The sequence below is a fragment of the Wyeomyia smithii genome, chromosome 3 (assembly GCF_029784165.1).
Source record: "Wyeomyia smithii strain HCP4-BCI-WySm-NY-G18 chromosome 3, ASM2978416v1, whole genome shotgun sequence".
Lineage (NCBI taxonomy): Eukaryota > Metazoa > Arthropoda > Insecta > Diptera > Culicidae > Wyeomyia > Wyeomyia smithii.
In genome coordinates, this window is record NC_073696.1 from 44,944,408 (window position 1) to 44,968,252 (window position 23,845).

Genomic DNA, 23,845 nt, shown 5'->3' on the forward strand with positions numbered 1-23,845 from the left:
AATCTGTCGTGTATGTGGTTAGACAATCTGAATCTATCATCGTGTTATATAAAACGAAGGATTTGTAAACGGATCAATTCATTTTGTATCGTAACTCGGATCGCCTATCAGCGACAATGAAGTTCTCCTGTGGTGCACTGCTTTTGCTGGTCATCGCGGCTAGTGTAGTTGGTGAAAAAGTTCGGTTCGATAACTATCGCGTCTACGAAGTGTTCGTGGCAAACGATGTGCAACTCGAGGCGTTGAAGTTTTTAGAGATGGGCTCGGATAGTGTAAGAACTTGGCCAAATGCAAATGCAACTAATTGTTCTAAAACAGTAATGAAATTTGCAGTACATCTTTTGGGAATCTCCGGTCCAAACGAATATGAAGTTACGCATCGTCGTTCCGCCGCATAAATTTGCTGACTTTGAAGAAATCACTCTGCGGATGGAGCTTAAAAGTCCCGTGGTTATTGACAATCTGCAGGAGTAAGTTAAGATTTTTTTTCTCGGGGGCTTCATATTAAAAACTTGTTCAATGCAGGGTAATTGATAAGGAACGACCCAAGCATAGGCGAAGTGAAGTATTCGACTGGGAAGATTATTACAGCTTAGATGAGATGTACAAATGGTTTGATGAGTTAATGGAGGATCATTCAGATTATTTAAGAATTGAGCCTTATGGCACTTCATTTGAGGGTATAGAAATGAAGGCCATAATTTTGTCTAAAAAATCTGGTAATCCCGGAATCTTCTTGGAATCAAACATACACGCACGCGAGTGGATAACTTCAGCGACTGCTACTTGGATTTTGAATCAACTTTTAACTTCAGTTGACCCAGACATCCAGGATCTGGCAAACAACGTGGACTGGTACATTCTGCCTGTTGTTAATCCGGACGGTCACCGCTATTCGAGAGAAGTTAATCGTATGTGGAGGAAGAACCGTGTGGATTCATACAACCTTCTATGTTATGGTGTGGACCTAAATCGTAATTTTCCGGAGCATTGGATGCGTTAGTTCTATAACAGTTTGTTTTACTAGTGCACGTTTAATGAATTCCTATATCACAGAGGGAGGAGCATCCAGTGTTCCATGTTCGGACACGTATGCAGGGCCTGAAGGGGCCTCCGAAGTTGAAACAAAAAACATAATCGAACTTTTCGGGAAGTATAGAGAAAACATCGACCTTTACCTGTCGTTCCACTCGTACGGACAATACATGCTGTTTCCATATGGTTACGAAAACGCCGAGAAGGCAGAAAATTACTACGATTGGATGGAAATTGCAGAGGCCGCAGCAGTAAGCCTTTCGAAGCGGTATGGTACTTCTTACCAGCTGGGAACGACAGCGGATGTGTTGTGTAAGTGTAAGTTTGCATAATTGAAACATAATTTACGACCTTAGTTTAATTCCCGCAGATATTGCTTCTGGGCTGTCAATCGATTGGGCGCACACAGCTCATGGCGTACCTATTGCAGTGACGTACGAGTTCCGCGATCAAGGAACAAACGGTTTTATTCTGCCCGCCGAACAGATTGTTCCTAACGCAGAGGAGGTGCTAGATTCGCTAGTCACGTTCGTCGCGAAAGCTAGGGATTTGGGGTACTTCAAAGAAAAGACTCAATCGTAGTGTCTTCACGTATGTATAAGTACTTATCGATTAGATAGTTGATCGTGTTCATAAGTGACAGTAAAAAATATGAGATAAAAGATTACCTAACTTCTGCTGGACTTGTAAATGGGAAATAATTTTGATAATGTGAACCAAAATAAAACAATTCAGATGGCTGTTTCGAGTGTCTGATTTTATGAGTTTTGTGCTATCCGCTACCTGAACCTACTTTTTTTTATTGACGTCGATGCATCTTATCAGCACCTTCGATGGCGCTGATGGAGATAATATATGATATTTTATGGTCCTTTTTGGTCTAGTTCAGCGCATTAGCTCGTGCTGTTCGGTAGTGTTTGAGAAGATGTCTCTGCTAAAGACACTTTTTCCACTTGTAATATCAATTACCTTCGTATGGTGCGCCCAAGTTAGGTTTGATAACTACAGAGTCTACGAAATATTTATCAACAACCAAGTTCAACTTGATGCCTTACAATACCTGGAGCAGTTTTCCGATGCGGTAAGTCATCGTTCGAACATTTTAACCAATAACTTTTATGTTATAACTTATTCTCCTCGACTAGTACTCATTCTGGGAATCACCTATTCGCACAGGAAAGAAGATAGATGTGATGGTCCCTCCCCATAAATTCTCCGACTTTGATGAGTTAGCTTCTCGGCTGGAAATGCGTGTTAGAATGAAAATCGAGAATGTTCAGCGATTGATAGACAGCCAGCAACCGAAACGAACGAGACGTGATGGTTTTGGATGGACTGAATACCACACATTGGACGAAATGTATGACTGGATGGATGGCTTAGCTTCCGAATACCAGGGCATTGTTACTGTGGAGCTTGTGGGTCACTCCTATGAAGGCCGTGAAGTGAGAGCTATCAAACTTTCACATAAAGAGGGCAACCCAGGAATCTTCCTAGAGTCCCACATTCATGCCCGTGAGTGGATCACATCGGCCACTGCTACATGGATATTGAATGAGCTTCTGAGCTCATCTGATGAACAGGTTCAGGAATTGGCTAGAAACTACGATTGGTACATTTTACCGGTTGTTAATCCTGATGGGTTAAATTACACACAGGAAGTCAATCGAATGTGGCGAAAAACACGTTATCCTCACAGTATACTGTGCAGTGGAGTTGATATGAATCGAAACTTCCCGTATCATTGGATGGGTAGATGATGTGTACATCAGCGTGCGCGACATGATTTATGAATGTTTTCTTTCAGATGGGGGGTCATCAGCGAATCCTTGCTCGGATACATATGCTGGGCCCAAACCTGCTTCCGAAGTAGAATCGCAAAATATCATCGATTATTTCGTTATAAACAAAGACCGGATTCATTTCTATTTGTCTTTCCACTCATACGGCCAGCTAATACTGCTCCCATTCGGTTACCAGGACGCACCGAAAACAGCCAACTTCTATGATTGGATGGAAATGGCAGAGGCTGCAGCTATTGCTTTAGCGAAACGCTATGGCACCTCGTATACAGTCGGAAATACCGCTGAAGTCTTATGTACACATCTTGATAGGATTGATCGAGTTTGAAATTAATTTTGCTTTACGATTATAGATATTGCATCCGGATCAACACGGGACTGGGCTCTTGGAGAATATAACGTCTCGATAGCGGCATCATACGAGTTTCGTGATACGGGAGACTATGGATTCTTGTTACCTGAGGAGCAAATAATTCCAAATTCCGAGGAAGTACTGGATTCATTGGTGGCATTCCTAGCGAAGGCTCGTGAGCTGGAATATTTCGAAGTTGTATAAACCAAATGTGTACTGAGAAGTAGTTTTTAACGCTAATCTTCGCAAATTTGAATAAAACTTTACTCATACATTGATTACAACATTAGATTGCATTTTCAATTAATTCAATTGTCGTTGTCAGTTGTCATCAGGTACACGAACTTATTTACCAGCTCGATGACATCTCCGGTAATCTTAGTTCATGGTGGAAGGTTGATTCTGTCTTCTCTGGAACCTCTTCCTCTTATATACTTACTTAATCTTCGACGAGTTTATGGTCAGCCCGTCTTCGTGATCTTCTCGAGGGCTCGTGCTACGATACCGTGCAAAGCGATGTTAAATAGCAAGCAGGATACCTTGCCGTAACCCTTTTCGAGATTCGAATGGACTCTAGAGTTTCTTTGAAACTCGAGTTACGCACATCACCAACCGTGTCAGTTTTTCCGGGAAACCGTAATCGTTCATAATCTGCCATAGCTGATCTCGTTCGATTGTGTCGTATGCCGGTTCAAAGTCGATAGATGGTGTGTGAGTACATTGTATTCACGGCCTTTCAGCAGGACCTGCCATACCTGCCTGTATTGCCCCACGAATTCCATCGCAATCACCTCACAATTGTTCGTAAGAAGGTTGCCGTCAGGCTCCTACGCATGTCCTTTGCGGGACCTGTTCAGCTCCTCGTAGAACTTTCATGCGTCATTTGTACGGTACAGTTCCTCCAACGCCTCGCGAGTCCGATCTTTCTGCTGGCGCTTCTTTTTTTAAAAGACCGAGTTTTGTCTGTTCCGTGCGCGTCGGTAGCTCTCCACTGCGTGCCACAGCTTTAGTAAATGGTAACCTCTTAATGTCCGCTCCATACCTATCATCCCGACCAGCAAAGTGCAGCCCTACGATGTCGAAGTTGCGTGAGTTGAGGTTATCATATCTGATTCTGTTGCAGACGTGAACGCATTAAAATCTGCAGTTCCATGGACCGAGCTTTCAATCACAGTTCTGATTAGAGAGAGAGATAGAGAGAGAGAGATAGAGAGAAAGATAGAGAGAGATAGAGAGAAAGATAGAGAGAGATAGAGAGAGAGAGAGAGCCTTCATCAGTGCTTAGTCCATCTGAAATACGTTATTGCAAGTGATAAGGAAAAGTGATAGAATCAAAAAGTGAAGTAGATCAACAGTGTAATGTATAAGTTTTAAGATTTTCATGAATTACGTTACGCAACCTGTAAACAATTTCTGAGAAAATCGAAACGTACTACAAAAATACTATAAATAACATTATCTTTTAATTAGGGGTTGAGCACCTTGACTTTTGCAACATAGATTTTTTTGGGACACCCTAATGTATATTCACCCTTTCTTTTTACGGTCACTACTTCGAACCTCGATCCCCCAGATGGTCTCGAGGTATGCTGGCCTAACAAGCCAGTCGTCGTAAGTTCGAGTCTCGGCTCGGGAGAGACTGTTAGTGTCAGTAGGATCGTAGCACTAGCCCCGCAATTGTCCTGTGCACTAAAACAATCGGAATGTAGCACCAAGGATTTGCTTTGCTTACTCCGAACCTCACTGCCTCTTGTTAAGATTACCGCCAATAACAATTCTCTGGAGAGGTTTCGACTGAAGCTACAGTTTTATCGTAACGAGCAGATACATTCATTATGAACTAACAACAAATATTGAAAATTTGAGAAAGGTCCGTTACAGGCCTTCTGACGAAGCTTTTTTATGATGCCGGAACAAGAGCGTTGTACGGCCTTCAAGTCAGGTTTTTTGAATGCATCTCTTGATTCTACAAATCAACTGTTTGCAGTTCGTTGATTTCCAATTATTTTTGCACCGAAAGAATTCAAAATCAAGAAATCTCCAATTCAACAACACTGAAGTATAGATTCGTTGGGTTGCGTATATAGGGTACAAATGAAGTTGGTGGTTGCTTAGGAACGTTAGTGTATTCTTGACGTAATGATATTTTCACTGGCTAAAACACATGCTTTTCATTGGTGTGGTGTTTTGGAAGAAAAAAGTCAAAGTTTTGTTCAAACATTCGTTCTGGTATACATTTTGATTGAAAGTCAAGCCACTAGGCTCAAACCATGATTTAGACAAAAAAGAAAAAATCCCTTTCCATCTACTACTCTGGCCGGTCTTCTCTTACCTGCCTGGCGAATTATTGTTGTGGTTTGCAGAAAATCATACACAATCGAAATCGGAAAATTTTCGCTTTCAAAATGGTTTAGAGTGAACTTTTTTCAAAAATTATTGTGTAATTCATAGCGAACTGTACAATGCGCTACTCTTTGTTTCGACGCCATTTTGAACAAAACAAAGCATGTATAAGCAAGAGAGTATAAGAGGGACTTTTTTGTCCTTGCGACTATGAAGCCCCCCTTGTTTAGCAATAAAAAACTCACCTTGCTCCAGTGCGTCTTGAACTGTCCTACAGATCAGACGTTTTTTCGGTTGCTTGTGGACTGGTCTTTGACTGCCTATAGCTTCAAAGTTTGTGTTTTGTCAGTGTGTCTTTTAAAGACTACCTGAAAGTTATTTCCCATCAGTCTTTCTCAAGACTACCTACTTTTGAATTTAACATTTGTTTTAACTTTTTTCGTATCACCTGAAATGGCTGGACGGAAAAAGAAACCTCGCATCGCTGCGGGGAGGAAAAGAGAGGCATCTCTTTCTGACACATCGAGTGTCTGTAGTGACAATCCTTTTGATATTTTGCCTGAGCAAGAAGCTGGTGAAATGGAAGTTACCAATAATGAAACTATACAAAATATAAAATCTTTAAAAAAGGAGAAAGTTCCACCTATTGTGGTAACTATTTCTTCTGAATTTAATATATTCAAAAAGGAACTTTCAACGTTTGTTTCTGACGTTAAAGTTACCTATCAAATTGGCCGTAGAGGTGAATGCCGCTTATTAGCCGACTCAGTAAAGGGTCGTGATCGTCTTGTTCAGTATTTAACTGACGAGATGTACAAATTTTTTACATATGACACCAAGAACGCCAAGCCGTTCAAGGTTGTCTTGAAGGGTCTCACCAACGATCAAACCGTTGATGAGATCAAACTTACTTTAACAGAATTACTTGGCATAGCCCCTACCCAAGTAATTCTAATGAAACAAAAATCACGAGGCGAAAACAGTCAGAGAACTGGAATTTCCCTTGTTAATTATTTAATTCATTTTGACCGCAGTGAGGTTAACAACTTGAAATTTTTTGAAAAAGCACATGCTTTGTATAATGTGCGTGTAAAGTGGGAAACTTTTAGGAAGTATGGCGGAGGTGAAAAGCATATCACCCAATGTCGTACTTGCCAACGTTATGGCCATGGTTCCAAATTCTGTAACATGGACCAAAAATGTCTTAATTGTGGAGACTCTTCTCACAAAAAGGACACATGTCCTGTGAAAGAGAGTAAAAATTTTCGCTGTGCGAATTGTAACGGCAACCATATGTCAAATTTTTATCAATGCCCAGTCCGTTTAGCAATTGTTAAGGCAAGGCAAGGTAAACAAAATTCAATTTCTCAATTAAAACCAACTTCAAAACAAAATTCTCCAAGCGTACCAGTGACGCATAGTTTACCCACTCCTTTGCATACCCGTTTAACATATGCACAGGTTACAGGTAGTTCGAACATTATACCGCCTAGTGTTGGTAGTTCGAAAATGACCGTTAATATGGGTAAGCAAAACACGCTAGAAAATAATTGTACACCTATTACTCCAGCTAATATTGCTGCCGAAAATATTTTTTCTAATGTCAACTGCCTGGGGCCTATTACGGCAGGTAAACTTTCTTTTTTGCAACAGGCAATGTTCGATCTTATGAACGCCATGTTGCAGGCAAAATCAATGTTTGAAGCCATTCAAATAGGCACAAATTTTACTATTAAAATTGTTTCTAATTTAAAATTTAGCAATGATTTTAAATAAAACAATTAAAATATTAAATTGGAATGCTCGCTCATTGAAGGCCAATGAGAATGAGCTCTTTAATTTTTTAACAGTAAATAATGTGCATATTGCAATTATTACTGAAACATTTTTGAAACCTAACATAAAATTAAAATATGATCCCAATTACGTGGTTCATAGATATGATAGGATTCAGGGTTCCGGCGGTGGAGTTGCAATTGTTATTCATCGCCGAATCAAACATCGTGCTCTTCCCCATCTTGAGACGAAAGTTATTGAAACTTTGGGAATTGAAGTTCAAACTGAACTTGGGATTTTATTTATTGCCGCAGCATATTTACCATTTCAATGCACACGCGAGCTCAAAAATTATTTTAAAGGTGATTTACAAAAACTCACCAGAAATCGTTCGAAATTTTTCATAATCGGCGATTTTAACGCTAAACATCGTTCATGGAATAATTCTCAAAGTAATTCCAATGGCAAAATTTTATTCAATGATTGTTCTTCAGGATACTATTCTATTTTGTCTCCGAATAGTCCTACATGCTTTTCTTCTGTAAGAAACCCTTCAACAATTGATTTGGTGCTGACAGATCAAAGTCATGTATGTAGTGATTTGATCACACATGCTGACTTTGATTCTGACCATCTTCCAATAACTTTTTCTTTATCACATGAATCAATTTTAAACCCTATGAGCTCTGTTTTTAATTATAACAAAGCTAATTGGGAAAGATACAAAAATTATATTGAGAGAAATTTCAATAATGAGCTTGATTTGCAAAACGAAGTGAATATTGATTCCGCTTTGGAAGCATTAAAATGTGCAATTGTTGATGCCAGGAATTATTCTGTTCCAAAGGCTCAAGTGAAATTTGATTCACCAATAATTGACGAAAATCTTCAACTTCTAATTCGTTTGAAAAATGTCCGCAGACGTCAATATCAACGTTCTCGTGACCCTGTTTTTAAAACTATTTATAAAGATTTACAGAAAGAGATTAAACATAGATTTACTCTTCTGAGAAATCAAAATTTTGAGACTAAAGTTGAAAAATTGAAACCATATTCAAAACCATTTTGGAAGCTGTCGAAGATTCTTAAGAAACCTTCAAAGCCTATTCCAGTTTTAAAAGATGTTGAACGTTTTCTTGTATCCAATGAACAAAAGGCTCAAAGACTTGCTCAGCAGTTTGAGAGTGTTCATAACTCAAATTTGAATTTTGTGAGTCCAATTGAAAATGAAGTCACACGTCAATTTGATTTAATTTCTTCCCAGAATTTTTTACCTGCAGAAATAATTGAATCTAACTTGAATGAGATTAAATCAATTATTAAAAATTTCAAAAATATGGAAGCACCTGGTGACGATGGAATCTTTAATATACTAATCAAACATCTCCCTGAGAGCACAATGGATTTTTTAGTGAAAATTTTCAATTGCTGCTTCAAAATTGCATATTTTCCCAAATTATGGAAAAATGCAAAAATTACTCCCATTTTAAAACCGGATAAGAACCCAGCTGAAGTTTCAAGTTATCGACCAATCAGTTTGCTTTCTTCAATAAGTAAACTGTTTGAGAGAGTTATTCTTAACAGATTGATGTCACACATCAACGAAAATTCAATTTTTGCAAATGAACAGTTTGGATTTCACCATGGGCATTCCACTACTCATCAATTGCTCAGAGTTACTAATATGATACGAGCTAACAAATCTGAAGGTTATTCCACTGGAGCTGCTCTTTTAGACATAGAAAAAGCATTCGACAGTGTTTGGCATAAAGGTTTGATTGCGAAATTGCAAACTTTTAATTTTCCAATTTTCCTAATCAAAATTTTAAAAAATTATCTTACTGATCGAACTCTGCAGGTTGTCTATCAGAATTCAAAATCTGATAGATTTCCTGTCAGAGCAGGTGTGCCTCAAGGTTCAGTCTTGGGTCCAGTCCTGTACAACATATTCACTTCAGATCTTCCTGATTTGCCTCCAGGATGCACAAAGTCATTGTTCTGCGATGACACAAGCATTTCCGTAAAAGGAAAAAGTCTTCGTGTCATATGCAGTCGATTGCAGAAAAGTTTAGATATTTTTTCTTCCTACTTGCAAAAGTGGAAAATCTCGCCCAATGCTTCTAAAACTCAAATGATAATTTTTCCGCATAAGCCTAGGGCTTCTTTTCTCAAGCCAAACAATAATCACGTTGTCAAGATGAATGGGGTTATTTTAAGTTGGTCCGATAAGGTTAAGTACTTGGGACTAATTTATGATAAAAAACTTATTTTCAAAGAGCACATTGAGAGTATACAAGCCAAGTGCATCAAATATACGAGATGTTTATATCCTCTCATTAACAGGAATTCTAAACTTTGTTTAAAGAACAAACTTTTGATTTACAAACAAATTTTTAGACCAGCAATGCTTTATGCTGTACCGATCTGGTCAAGTTGCTGTTCAACAAGGAAGAAAACGCTCCAAAGGATTCAGAATAAAATTCTGAAAATGATTTTGAAGCGTCCTCCTTGGTTTGGTACACTCGAATTACATAGACTTACTGGTGTTGAACCATTAGAAGCTATGTCAAATAAAATTATTAACAATTTTCGACAAAAATCGTTGCAATCCTCAATTGCTACGATAAGCTCTCTTTATAGCCAATAAGTTAGCAATTAAGTTAGTTGTAAGTTTACTTCCCCTTTTCTGACAAGTAGGTTTAAATCCCTACGAATGATAAGTCCTAATTGCGAAAGCAAACAAATCCTAACAATTAAAATTACAAATTTCTAACAGTGTTGAGAAGTCACCATTTGTGATTGGACACACATACTCATTATTTACTAATATTTATCATAAATACTTAAGCTACTAACAAATCCCCCCTTAAAAAAAAAAAAAAAAAACTCACCTTGCTATTCACGAAGAAAAATAAAATGCATTTGATATTCAGCTTGATTGAGATGATGATGTTAAATTTATTGTATGAGTTAGGTGATAAACAATATGTATCGTTCTAAGCAAATCAATTTTAGCCTGAGGGTTTACTATGACATCCCATTTTCATTTTCTGCTACCAAGTCGATTCCTGGTTTAACACTGGTAGAAAAACCTATAATAATCGAAGCATGTCCTTCCTTCGTTCGTCGTTCCTCGATAAATCTAACTTTTTATGGGACAAGTTCTATGTTGCATCGCTGAATTAGAATTATGATCATTCCATCATACTTCTACCTGTATCTCTATGAAAACAAGTAAAACAAGCCTGTAACCTGTTCCAAGAAGTAGTTTTCAACATTGCGTTGCGTTAGACGGAGTGTGGCCGGGTTGCTGACCCTCCGATAACCTTACTAACTGGAATGAGTGTGAAAAATGACGCCCAGCTTTCAACTTGTTTGCTAACAAACAATTCCTCTTTCACTCATTTTCTCGGGTTTTTCCCTAATCATCTTGAGACGCTCTTGTTTCGGGGGGATTTTTCGGAAGATCAATGAGAACATATCAGCTCCAGTGATGTTTTGATGCAGTTGCTTTTTTTTTGTAGAGAGTAGTTGCAAACATTTGACTTTGAGTTTTTTTTTCTTCCTCAGTTTGTACACACTTTAGAATTTAATATCCTGCTTTACTGGTATCCACAGAACAGAACTATGTTTTTTTTTGCAGAATGAAAACATTTCGAGAGACACCGGTTATATTTATTTTCCCATTAGCCTGCCGGTTTTCTGAATGGATTGGTGCCGCCAACAAATGATAATAATATAGGGATGGCCACTATATGAGAGCTTGACAGGAATGAACGGTCTCTATTAACATTCTCTTTTAGAACATTATCGTGATCAAATTATCTGCATTTTTAGCTCAAGTCACACATGACTTAATCTTGGGCTTAATCGGGCTTAATCAAAACACTAAAAATTTTAATTTAATGTTTAAAAGTTAACTTTTCATAAAAAACCTAAATTAATCCACCTAGCGGTCAGACTCAGCCTTTCTCATTCAAACTTATTATTTGTAAAAAGAGATTTACATGAATGCTTATATCCAAAAAGATATATTCACTCTTTGGGTTCTAAAATATTGATGTTGTAATTAAAGTATAAAATATGATCATAATTCATCAGTTAACCCTTAACCATCCCGTTCATTCGATATCAATATTGTTCAAATCTGTTATGTAGTTTCTAAGATAATGAAGTTTAGTGATTTTCACATTTCGATACATTGCAGACGAAGTTACATTCTGATTACAGCCAAATTCAATAGGGTGTTATGAGGCAGCTAGACATTTCATTTGATACTAATTCTGTGGAAATCGGGTCAACCATCTCTGAGAAAAGTTAGTGAATTTGTGTGGTCTTCGGAATATGTATGGAATATGCCCATTTATTTGAATTCAACTATGTTCATAGCTTCTGAGATATAAGAACGTTTTTCACATTCTGACGCAGCGCCAAAACTAAAAGTTTGATTACAATGAAATTCAATAGCAACCTAAGCGGCAAATAGACCCTTCATTTGACACCAAGATAGAAAGAATCGGTCAGACCATCTCTGAGAAAAGTGAATGCGAAAGAAAGGTGCACATACACACGTGCACACCCACACACAAACATATACACCTATACATGCATATATGCAGAAAATGCTCGATTCGTCGAACTGAGCTCAGTAGTATATGACATTCGGCCATTTCAATCATTTTTCTACCTTTTACTTAGCCAGTAATCGTTAGGAGAAAGTCAATATGTTTACTTTCATTATGTGATTTCACATTTTTATGAACAACGGACACAGTTACAATCCGATTGCAATGAAATTCAATAGCAACCTATGGGGCAACTAGGCCTTTCATTTGACACTAATTTTGTGAAAATCGGTTCAGCCATCACTGAGAAAAATGAGTGAGTTTTAACAACCTCAGGATAACTTTTCTTTACATAACTTTTGAACCATATGATACATCAAAACGAAGTTCGAAAGTTAAGGGTTCTGGGGACAGTCCAATCATTTGAAACCAGTTTTATCGAAATCGGTTGTGTGGTTTCTGAGATATTGATGTTTCGTGATTCTTACATTTTGATACATAACCTCCAAACTAAAAATCCGATTACAATGAAATTCCATAGCAACCTATGGCGCAACTGGACTTTTCATTTGCAATTAATTTTATGAAAATCGGTCAAGCGATCTCTGAGAAAAGTGAGTGAGAAAAAAAGTTGCACATACACACACACACACACATACACACTTACACACATACATAATACATACAGAAAATGCTCAGTTCGTCGAAAGAAGTCGAGTGGTATATGACATTCGGCCATTGGGACCACTTTTATACCTTCGGTTTTTCCAGTGATTGCTATACCTTTCTAGGAGAAAGGCAAAAAGTCTATCAGTATAGTATTCAGCTCAGGTTAAATTTTCACACTACTGGCAACGTCGAAACGCGTTCACCAACACCAGCCCAAAAATCGTCTGCGAGAGAACAACCAGATCGGGCTGCGAATAAAATTGAGTGATCAACTCGTTCAATGATCAGTTCATATTAGGCAGTCGTTGCGACCAGTGGATCACAAGAAATTAAGTGGGACCGCGTATGTGCCTTAACATCCGTTACTTAACGCAGGATGGATTTGTGATTTTACTAGTAATAATCAGTGATCAGTTGAATACAGTGCGAGTGTGACACATTAAGCGAAAAAAGCCCCTTTGGTGGGTTAATTTGGGGGTTTTCCAGTGCTCAGTTCTGTGGAGTAATAAAAGATTGATAGTTAGCCTGTGCATTATCTCGTGACGCAACGACATTAGGCTAGTGTTTAGGGAAACACATCGGCGCAAGGTCGGTGGTTCAGAATGAAATTCAAAAGCTTGGCCCATGGATGGGTTCTACCGGTGGCTGTGATATACCTGTGCTTCATAACGGTTGGCAACTGTGAAGGGTTCGTATCCTGTTGTTTTGCGATATGACAAAAGTATTCATTGAACATGGTGAAATGCTAAGTGTGAAATACTGTGAATAGCGATCATTTCACTCACCTGGTGTCTTTTGAGTGAATATAGCGATGACGAAACCTCTGACTTGATCGTATACAGGTATACTTGACAAAGTTGATTTGCCAGTTATGGTCAGAACGTGTTTCCTCGTTTGATCTTCGGCAGTGGTAGGAAAACAAAACGAAAAAAAAAACGCAATAAAAAGGTTCGATGTCAAGCGGTGATCTTACGAATTCCGTTGACCGTAGCGTCTGGTAAAATGCGTCGGCGTTACTCGATCGAATTCATATAGCGTGTGTGAATCAGTCCTCGCACAGGCAGAGTTGCCAATAAAATTTTAAATTTAACTGGAAAAAGGCTGAAGAAAAAACTGGATTCCAAATAAATTTGTAAAAAAGCAATAAAATGATTTTGAGAAAGCTTTTTTGTTATGGAGACTAAATCCAGTGTCAGTTTCGAATACAGCAACTAACGAAATAACTCTTCGCACAAAATTACTCATTTTAATCAGAACTGTTTTGTTTCGGGCTTACATTTTTTTAAATTATGGACTGGAAAATTTCCTCTAACAGCAGCAAAATTTAAAATTACGCTATCAATCTACCTCAAAATTAAGAAAATAGAGCTTTTTCATTTACTTTTTTCTTCAACAAAAGTATTGACGCAGCATTTTCTTCCGTTACATCAGTGAAGTTTAAATTTCAATTATTTCTGACTTCGCTATCTTTTGGTATTTAATTCTTCTAACAAGTTTTTATCTGCTACGCCACAGAAAATAAATAGAAGATTTTTTTCACGGTGTGATAAATTTGTTTGGTTTTATCTCAACCATGTCATGCAGTCTTTAATTAGATCGTGTTTCGTGCGAGAAGATAGAATACTGAAAAAGCTGTTAGAAATTGTCAAAATAATTTATCAATCTGCAAAACTTACGTAAAAATACTTCCGGAAACCAATCGGAGCTTGAGTGAATAAAAAACTGGATAAAACTGGCAAATATCTGAAAAAACTGGAAGATTTTGGGAATAAACTGTTTGACTGGATCACTTGAAAAAATCTGGAGGAATCCAGTTTAAACTGGAACATTGGCAACCCTTCGCACAGGTTAGGCGGTACCTACTCTCTTTGTGTTCGAGTTCATTTGAGTTTGTCACGTCACAACAGTATGTAAATTACTTCCAATCTCCTACGCCTTGATGCCTTGATACGCTGTGGATAAGTTACGAATTGCAGCGTTAGTCACTATTGGTCGCAGTCAATTGGTTCTATAGAACAATAATATGAATATTTTCGTTACGTTACGTTGGTGTGGCACTACAATGACCTTGGCATTAAGCCTGACTACCGGTAGCGGGCTATCGCTCATTGATAGAGTCTATTTTATTCGTATGAATTGTTATTTGCAATGACTTGGCTTCGATCAGCTGTTTATCTCGCGTTTGTTTACATATGTTTTTGCTGGGGTCACGAGTTAAGGTGGCATTAGAATGCGATTGCGCTATAAATATCAATGAAATTTGGTAACTGAATGCAATTTTAGATTAAAGTGAATGTTTTCGTTGACTGTAAATTTGTGTAGTTTAACTTTTGGAAATGAATAACAATAGAAAATACGTTCACGTTGTATTTGCGTTTTCGTCAGTAAATAGTCTCATGAAGGATCGTAAACTATATTGTGATTGCAACATTCATGTTGAATGACAAGCATTTTTTTTTGCGGTATCTTGAATTGTACAATATATGGAACTTAAATACTAGAAAGAACAACAGGTGACAATCAACTGGATAGTTGTCAGAGGATGTCACCAGTTGAAAGGGGTTATAACGTCAAAGGCAAACAACACTAAAAAGCTCTTAGAACTTAACGAGAGGGCTATTTATACCTACACAGGATTAATAACTAGGCACTGGCGGAGTAAGTATCATTTAAAGAACATTGGTCGAGTTCAGCATGACACATCGCTTTTGTAGCATGGAAGGTTAAATCTCGGAACATCTGCTATGCAGGTGTAGTGCATTTTCGACATATACAATTTGCACACCAGGTTTAAACCCTTGAATTTAAAACAAAAAGCGATAAGTTGCTGATAAGTTGCTTTTTGGTTTGTAATAGGATATATGCCGTTATTTTGATTTTCGATATTTATCTTTTTTTACGATTTAGAGGGATTGGGAGAAAAAACTGAAAGAGCTTGGGTTTCCCTGTGGACTGTAGACACAGAACAAATATGCAACTAAAGTACCAAAAACGAGACCACATCTCTTCAATTCAAGTATCGACATCTAGCGGTGGAAGGGCCGCATTTTACACTCAAAATTTCATTACAATTATACCATTCATACCTGCTTGTGGTGAAGAATTACATCGGTCTCTCTTGTCCTCATACAAAACCAAAAAGCAAAAAGTTGGTGCGAGCTCTTGTCGCTCTTTCGTCGAGAGAATTTTTCTTTTTGTTCTCATACTGGTAAAGCGAGAGTGCCTTTTCCTGTCAAAACAATAAATTTTATAATGTCTTGAGAGAATCTTAGTTGAATGAATAAAATCCTAGAACATTTTGCATTGTTTTGACCATCACAGACAAAATTATAGACAAAAAAGTGATTTTAAGGAGTGGTGTTCCACAAAAAACTCTATTTTGTCTTGTCCAACGTACAGATAGGACATCGCAGTATTCAGCAATTGTTTTTCTTTTAAAATTTTCCACAACTTTGCTAAAGAAAGCAATCTGGTATATTGAAAATTAGAAAAAATATTATTTCTATCTAACTGTTAGGTGGATTGATTGAAAAACTAAAAACGCCAAAAGTAAGGCCCTGTTCTATGAAACAATTTTGCTGAAGATATTTTTCTCAGTCAAATCCAGGGCGATCACGATTTTTCGGGTTTAGACCACTGTGCACTGTGGGTTTTTCAATAAATCTTTCTACCAATTGTTAATGTCTTGAAATATAACCCTTGGAATGTGTAGAAACTGTTTTGGAAGTTATTTCATAAAATGGTGGTTGAAAAACGTGCTTTACAATAAGTATTATCGTTTTAATATCACTTTTTTGTACTTTACGACCTTCAAAAACGCATTACTCAAAAATGTACCGTACGATGATTTTGAACTTTTTTCGACAGATTTTGGACGTCATAACGAATCGAATGGTGTACTCAGATTCTTTGGTGCATTTTTTTATAATAACGGTCTGTGGGAGCACCGTGTCAGCTATTCAAAATACCCAACTTTAGCTGCCGCTTTAAAGGTTTTTTAAATTAAAGGTACAGCATGTTTTTACGTAAAAATCTTAAGTTCCGCGGAGCTCTCAATGAGGACATCACATTTTCACAAATTCGTGAAGCGTACAGCCGAAAGTCCAGCAGAATTGTGCCCATGCAAGATGTATTGAACGATATATTGGTCACATCGGACCCTTTTTTATCCAATTTAAAAATAAACTTTGATTCAACTGATATCCGCAAAATAAAAAAAAAACTGTCATGAAATTACTTCACGTTGAAAATGGTTTGGAATAGGACGAATAAGCGTCATCTATTTAAATTCTATAATTTTTGTTATATATCATGAATCATGATCAATACGTTTAGAATGTGTACGTGTATGAGAATGCGTGCGAAAAAAGTGACCTAAATTTTTTTTTGCATGACGATAAACCACGATCCAAACAATTAAATCATCCTAACAACTGATCTAAGGACATCAAATCGCTCAGACTTGAACTTGAGTAGCAAAAAGAATTTCACTTTCGAAATTGAGCGATCTAAATCAAATAGTAATCTAGAGCAATACATGTTGTACATGAATGTACAAGGTACCGAAATATTTTCTATTACACTAAACTTCTTTGACTTGAATACATGATGTGCAAAATGGTAAATCGTATACAGTTGATCAACTTCGCGTGACGCTTGAGACCTCTATAACATGAACTTAGAAAGTTACTGGGCATTTTTTCCGGTACAAAGTGATTTAGATCATTATGAACTGAACTAGACCAATCATCAACGCTCTAGTGCCCATATTAATTTCTAGACGGGCTTCGGTAAAACCACTATGAATCATTGTAAACACTTTTTAAGTATTTATTGAAGCTCTTTAGAGGTTTGACTGAAGCCCGGCAAAAGGCGGCATTAGGCACTAGAGGGTTAAAGACAAAAAAAAGCTGAAGAAAGCAATATTTCATGACTCGAATTTGAGAAGCTATCGGGTTTTGTTTATCAGTTTTCATGATCAGCCCCAGTGTGTGCGGGTCCGTTAATCAACGGGTCGTAAGTTTGGGTCTTATCCTTGGTGAAGTCACTTCCCCGGACGTCAGAGATGGATACAATATAAATTACAAATTGTTAATGATTCGTTTTATGACGACTCGAAAGTGTAAATATATCCAAAGTGAATCATACGTACTTAATTCCCAGTTATATTTAATAACTGAAATTTTGGGTATATGAATAATGGAAATTATAAATATAAATTAAACGGTCCTACAATTTTAATGTTTTCGAAAACATCATGTCAATTGATGATCTAAACAAGTTTTTCTGAAGAAACAAAATAGCTAGTACTATTTATTCCGAAGATAGATGTCAGCACCATTTTGAAAATTGAAACTATCTGAATACATTTTTTCATAAAGATATTTTTATGCTGAACAACATTGCCAATAATATGAGCACTGTGGAAACAACCGTCGCACCAACGGACCAATTTGCCCCACTGTGTGTCGCATGCAGTGCTGTGTATAGCGCGTTTGATATGTATTGAAGTTCGGCTTCTAACTCAAACGAAAATCTTTAAATAATTTAACTTACTGGTTAAAATCATTTCAACAGTCACATGGTGTAAGGTTTGAACCAAGGATGTTACGGATGTGATTTTCAGACATCTGCAGGTGCGGATGCGGATATGTGATTACGGATGCAGATGTAGATGCGGATGTCAATTTTCAGGCGAATGTTTCGTACTCGCGGATGCGGATGCGGATATCCGTAGCATCCCTTGTGTTTTATGTTGCTTATTTCACATGACCAAGTCCCTCCCCAGTGCAAAAGTTATTTAAGCGAGCAGTAAATTACACCAAAGAAAATTGTTCTACAAATTTTCGTGAAGCGATATTCTTTTTCAATATCTGCATGGTATGATGCGGATGCGAATGCGGATATAAATTTTCATGCGGATATCCGTAACATCCCTAGTTTGAATGGTTGAGAGATTTTTAGTTGAATGCTTTTCTACTGATGTTGATTGTGAATTAAAACTGAATTTCCTCTTAAAAGATTTCCTTGAATGCGGTCCTGTCTCAACTTGATTTAGATAGATTTAAGATCACCTTTCTGTCTGATCATAGAAGCGAAAAAATAGATTTTTGTTGTATGTTCAAACTGTTGGAGCGAACTGTTGCTATAGGGGCGGGGGCCTAGCGTGGTTGGTAACGTCTCCGCCAACCACGCTCGATGCCTGGGTTCGAATTCCACCGCCGATATAGGTGTCGATGGTTGTGTGGTGGCGTGATCAATTCAGAACCAACCAAACTGGTCTAGATTCAATCCTAGCCGACACCGGGAGATTTTCTTAGGCGAAAAATCTCTGGGATCACGCCTTCCATCGCATGAGGAAGTAAGGCCGTTGGTGCTGGTCCGTTAATCAACGGGTTTCGACTGAAGCTATAGTTTTATTGTAACGAGCAGATACATTCATTATGAACTAACAACAAATATTGAAAATTTGAGAAAGGTCCGTTACAGGCCTTCTGACAAAGCTTTTTTATGATGCCGGAACAAGAGCGTTGTACGGCCTTCAAGTCAGCTTTTCGAATGCATCTCTTGATTCTACCAATCAACTGTTTGCAGTTCGTTGATCTCCAATTATTTTTGCACCGAAAGAACTCAAAATCCCAAAGAAATCTCCGATTCAACAACACTGAAGTATAGATTCGTTGCTTTGCGTATTTAGGGTACAAATGAAGTCGGGTGGTTTCTCAGGAACGTTTGTGTATTTTTGACGTAAAGTAATGATTTTCAATGGCTAAAACACATGCTCTTCATTGGTATGGTGTTTTGAAAGAAAAAAATCATAGTTTTGTTCAAACATTCGTTCTGGTATACATTTCAATCAAAGTCAAGCCACTAGGCTCAAACCATGATTTAGACAAATAAGAAAAAATCCTTTTCCATCTACTACTCTGGCCGGTCTTCTCCTACCTTCCTGGAGAATTATTGTTGTGGTTTGGGGAAAATCATACACAATCGAAATCGGGAAAATTTTGCTTTCAAAATGGTTTAGCGTGAACTTTTTTCCAAAATTGTTGTGCAGTTTATAGCGAACTTTACAATGCGCTACTCTTTGTTTCGACACCATTTTGAACAAAACTGAGCATGTATAAACAAAACAAAAAAAAAACTGGCATAAAGAGGAGAAAGAGAGCGCTCTTATACATACTCTCATGCGTGTTTGTTCTGGATTAAGAGAGCCCCTGAAAGTTCTAAATTTTTCAGTTATCACCCGTTAAGAGGGACTTTTTTGTCCTTGCGACTATGAAGCCCCCCTTGTTTAGCAATAAAAAACTCGAAGAAAAAAGTTGAGATGATGATGTTAAATTTATTATATTAGCTAGGTGATAAACAATATGTATCGTTCTAAGCAAATCAATTTTAGCCTGAGGGTTTACTATGACATCTCACTTCATTTTCTGCTACCAAGTCGATTCCTGGTTTAACACTGGTAAAAAAACCTATAATAATCGAAGCATGTCCTTCCTTCGTTCGCCGTTCCTCGATAAATCTAACTTTTTATGGGACAAGTTCTATGTTGCATCGCTGAATCAGAATTATGGTCATTCCATCATACTTCTACCTGTATCTCTATGAAAACAAGTAAAACAAACCTGTAACCTGTTCCAAGAAGTATTTTTTAACATTGCGTTGCGTTAGACGGAGTGTTGTCGGGTTGCTGACCCTCCGATAACCTTACTAACTGGAATGAGTGTGAAAAATGACGCCCAGCTTTCTACTTGTTTGCTAACAAACAATTCCTCTTTCACTCATTTTCTCGGGTTTTTCCATAGTCATCTTGAGACGCTTTTATTTCGGGGGGATTTTTCGGAAGATCAATGAAAACCTATCAGCTCCAGTGATGTTTTGATGCAGTTGCTATTTTTTTTGTAGAGATTAGTTGCAAACATTTGACTTTGTGTTTTTTCTTCTTCCTCAGTTTGTATACACTTTAGAATTTAATATCTTGCTTTACTGGTATCCACAGAACAGAACTATGTTTTTTTGCAGAATGAAAACATTTCGAGAGACACCGGTTATATTTATTTTCCCATTAGCCTGCCGGTTTTCTGAATGGATTGGTGCCGCCAACAAATGATAATAATATAGGGATGGCCACTATATGAGAGCTTGACAGGAATGAACGGTCTCTATAAACATTCTCTTTTAGAACATTATCGTGATCAAATTATCTGCATTTTTAGCTCAAGTCATGTGTGAGAGTTTACCCTTACATTTCAAGCTTACTGGTCTACTATACCGAGCCTCTTTTCTATCCTACCAATATCGCCAAATTACAATTGCCTGAGCTGAGGCTACACCTAACGTTCCTCTCTGGCCAGGTTTATTCTAAGAGGAATTATTATGTCAAGAGGAAGGAGTCTTATCGAAACCTCGTTCCTCGTGCCAATATCGCCAATTACAATTCCCTGTAGAGGGTAAATATTTCTGAAATCAGTTTTATTATAAGAAGGACTTATTTTGTCAAGAGGAAGGAGTCTTATCGAACCTCGTTCCTCCTACCAACACCGCGTCACAATCACAATTCCCTGAAAGGCACTCAATGCTTCACCTCTGGTCAGGTTTATTATAAGTAGGACTTATATTTTTTGTCAAGAGGAAGGAGTCGTATCGAAACCTCGTTCCTCCAGCCAAGACCGCGTCATAATTACAATTCCCTGAAGAGAACTATTATACGTTACTCAGAACAGTTTTATTATAAGAGGGACTTTTTTGTTAGGATGAAAGTCAGCAAGGGTACTATAGAATTCAGCTTGAAGGAAGGGTATGTAGTAGAGGGTCTGAGAATGAACCCATGTTAAAGTCCTTTGACAACCAAATGGCCTGATTCTACTAAGATTCGAACCCACGACCACTCGCTTATTAAAGCGGACTCTGTAACCTTGAGGCTACGAAGCTCTCTTAATTGGGCTTAATCAAAACACTAAAAATTTAAATTCAATGTTTAAAAGGTAACTTTTCATAAAAAACTATTCCATCAGTATAGTATTCAGCTCAGGTTAAATTTTCACACTACTGGCAACGTCGAAACGCGTTCACCAACACCAGCCCAAAAATCGTCTGCGAGAGAACAACCAGATCGGGCTGCGAATAAAATTGAGTGATCAACTCGTTCAATGATCAGTTCATATTAAGCAGTCGTTGCGACCAGTGGATCACAAGAAATTAAGTGGGACCGCGTATGTGCTTTAACATCCGTTACTTAACGCAGGATGGATTTGTGATTTTACTAGTAATAATCAGTGATCAGTTGAATACAGTGCGAGTGTGACACATTAAGCGAAAAAAGCCCCTTTGGTGGGTTAATTTGGGGGGTTTCCAGTGCTCAGTTCTGTGGAGTAATAAAAGATTGATAGTTAGCCTGTGCATTATCTCGTGACGCAACGACATTAGGCTAGTGTTTAGGGAAACACATCGGCGCAAGGTCGGTGGTTCAGAATGAAATTCAAAAGTTTGGCCCATGGATGGGTTTTACCGGTGGCTGTGATATACATGTGCTTCATTACGGCTGGCGACTGTGAAGGGTTCGTATCCTGTTGTTTTGCGATATGACAAAAGTATTCATTGAACATGGTGAAATGCTAAGTGTGAAATACTGTGAATAGCGATCATTTCACTCACCTGGTGTCTTTTGAGTGAATATAGCGATGACGAAACCTCTGACTTGATCGTATACAGGTATACTTGACAAAGTTGATTTGCCAGTTATGGTCAGAACGTGTTTCCTCGTTTGATCTTCGGCAGTGGTAGGAAAACAAAACGAAAAAAAAACGCAGTAAAAAAGTTCGATGTCAAGCGGTGATCTTACGAATTCCGTTGACCGAAGCGTCTGGTAAGATGCGTCGGCGTTACTCGATCGAATTCATATAGCGTGTGTGAATCAGTCCTCGCACAGGTTAGGCGGTACCTACTCACTTTGTGTTCGAGTTCATTTGAGTTTGTCACGTCACAACAGTATGTAAATTACTTCCAATCTCCTACGCCTTGATGCCTTGATACGCTGTGGATAAGTTACGAATTGCAGCGTTAGTCACTATTGGTCGCAGTCAATTGGCTCTATAGAACAATAATATCAATATTTTCGTTACGTTACGTTGGTGTGGCACTACAATGACCTTGGCATTAAGCCTGACTACCGGCAGTGGGCTATCGCTCATTGATAGAGTCTATTTTATTCGTATGAATTGTTATTTACAATGACTTGGCTTCGATCAGCTGTTTATCTCGCGTTTGTTATGGTGGCATTAGAATGCGATTGCGCTATAAGTATCAATGAAATTTGGTTACTGAATGCAATTTTAGATTAAAGTGAATGTTTTCGTTGAAGGGCCGCATTTTACACTCAAAATTGCATTACAATTATACCATTCACACCTGTTTGTCGTGAAGAATTACATCGGTCTCTCTTGTCCTCATACAAAACCAAAAAGCAAAAAGATGGTGCGAGCTCTCGTCGCTCTTTCGTCGAGAGAATTTTTCGTTTTGTTCCGATACTGGTAAAGCGAGAGTGCCGTTTCATAACATTCGTGCAGTACCAGCCGCATACGTGCAACGTTTTTGTGTACATATTTTTTCAAATGAAATTCATTGTTGCTCGAGTTTAAAAATTGAATATTTTGACTAACGACAATCGATTTTCTCCATCGTACCTAATGTCGTACACTGAGGCAGCCCCATAAAAAAGCTTAGACAAAACCTAAAAATTATTTTCCGGAATAATATTCGCAATCGATTTTTTTGCAGAAACTAGAATGCTAACAGATCAAGAAACAAGCATAGGTTGTACAGAATTTGCATGTTTGGGTTTAACATTTGATAAAATCGAAAAAAATATTTCGATCATTTTTGTCGCCCTATCGCCCTATAGTGATTTACCAGCGAGTACCATCTCTGTGTTCTTCTCAAATTTAAAGATTTCAATCTCAGCTTTTCAAAAAACCCAACTTTAGCTGCCGCTGAAGGTTTTTTGATTTTTGGTACAGCATTTTGTTACGTGAAATTCTTAAGTTTCGTGGAGCTCTCTATAAGGACATCACATTTTCACAAATTCGTGAAGCGCATAGCCGGAAGTCCAGCAGAATTGAACCAAGATGTATTGAACGATATGTTGGTCACATCGGACCCTTTTTTATCCAGTTTAAAAATAAACTTTGATCCAACTGATTTCCGCAAAATAAAAAAAAACTGCCATAAAACTACTTCACGTTGAAAATGGTTTGGAAGACGACGAATAAACTTTTCTGTCATCTATTTAAATTCTATTATTT

The 23,845-nt window shown here is 37.8% G+C and overlaps 3 protein-coding genes across 25 annotated transcripts in view; all 3 read left to right on the forward strand.

The window, feature by feature from the left end:
* The first annotated feature begins 50 nt into the window (after positions 1 to 50).
* LOC129729333 (zinc carboxypeptidase-like) lies at positions 51 to 1,784 on the forward strand. Its single transcript, XM_055687845.1, has 5 exons — positions 51 to 272; positions 334 to 470; positions 526 to 998; positions 1,057 to 1,347; positions 1,406 to 1,784. Exons 1-5 carry the CDS (start codon positions 117 to 119, stop codon positions 1,615 to 1,617), a joined length of 1,269 nt encoding a protein of 422 aa, XP_055543820.1. The 5' UTR covers positions 51 to 116; the 3' UTR covers positions 1,618 to 1,784.
* Positions 1,785 to 1,927: 143 nt separating this feature from the next.
* Positions 1,928 to 3,473, forward strand: LOC129729334 (zinc carboxypeptidase-like). Its single transcript, XM_055687846.1, has 4 exons — positions 1,928 to 2,116; positions 2,181 to 2,787; positions 2,843 to 3,133; positions 3,191 to 3,473. The coding sequence occupies exons 1-4, from the start codon at positions 1,961 to 1,963 to the stop codon at positions 3,391 to 3,393; spliced, it is 1,257 nt and encodes a 418-aa protein (XP_055543821.1). The 5' UTR covers positions 1,928 to 1,960; the 3' UTR covers positions 3,394 to 3,473.
* A 9,349-nt stretch (positions 3,474 to 12,822) lies between these two features.
* The window catches only part of LOC129726904 (thioester-containing protein 1 allele R1-like), a 56,603-nt gene continuing 45,580 nt past the window's right edge, over positions 12,823 to 23,845 (forward strand). For 22 of the 23 annotated variants that reach the window (XM_055684137.1, XM_055684138.1, XM_055684139.1 and 19 more), the window contains exon 1: positions 21,699 to 22,102. In XM_055684137.1, coding sequence (XP_055540112.1) covers positions 22,017 to 22,102 — 86 coding nt within the window. In that variant the 5' untranslated portion in view covers positions 21,699 to 22,016. Of the gene's footprint in view, positions 13,231 to 21,698; positions 22,103 to 23,845 lie in introns of those variants that run through there. The other variant, XM_055684130.1, reaches the window with a different exon arrangement.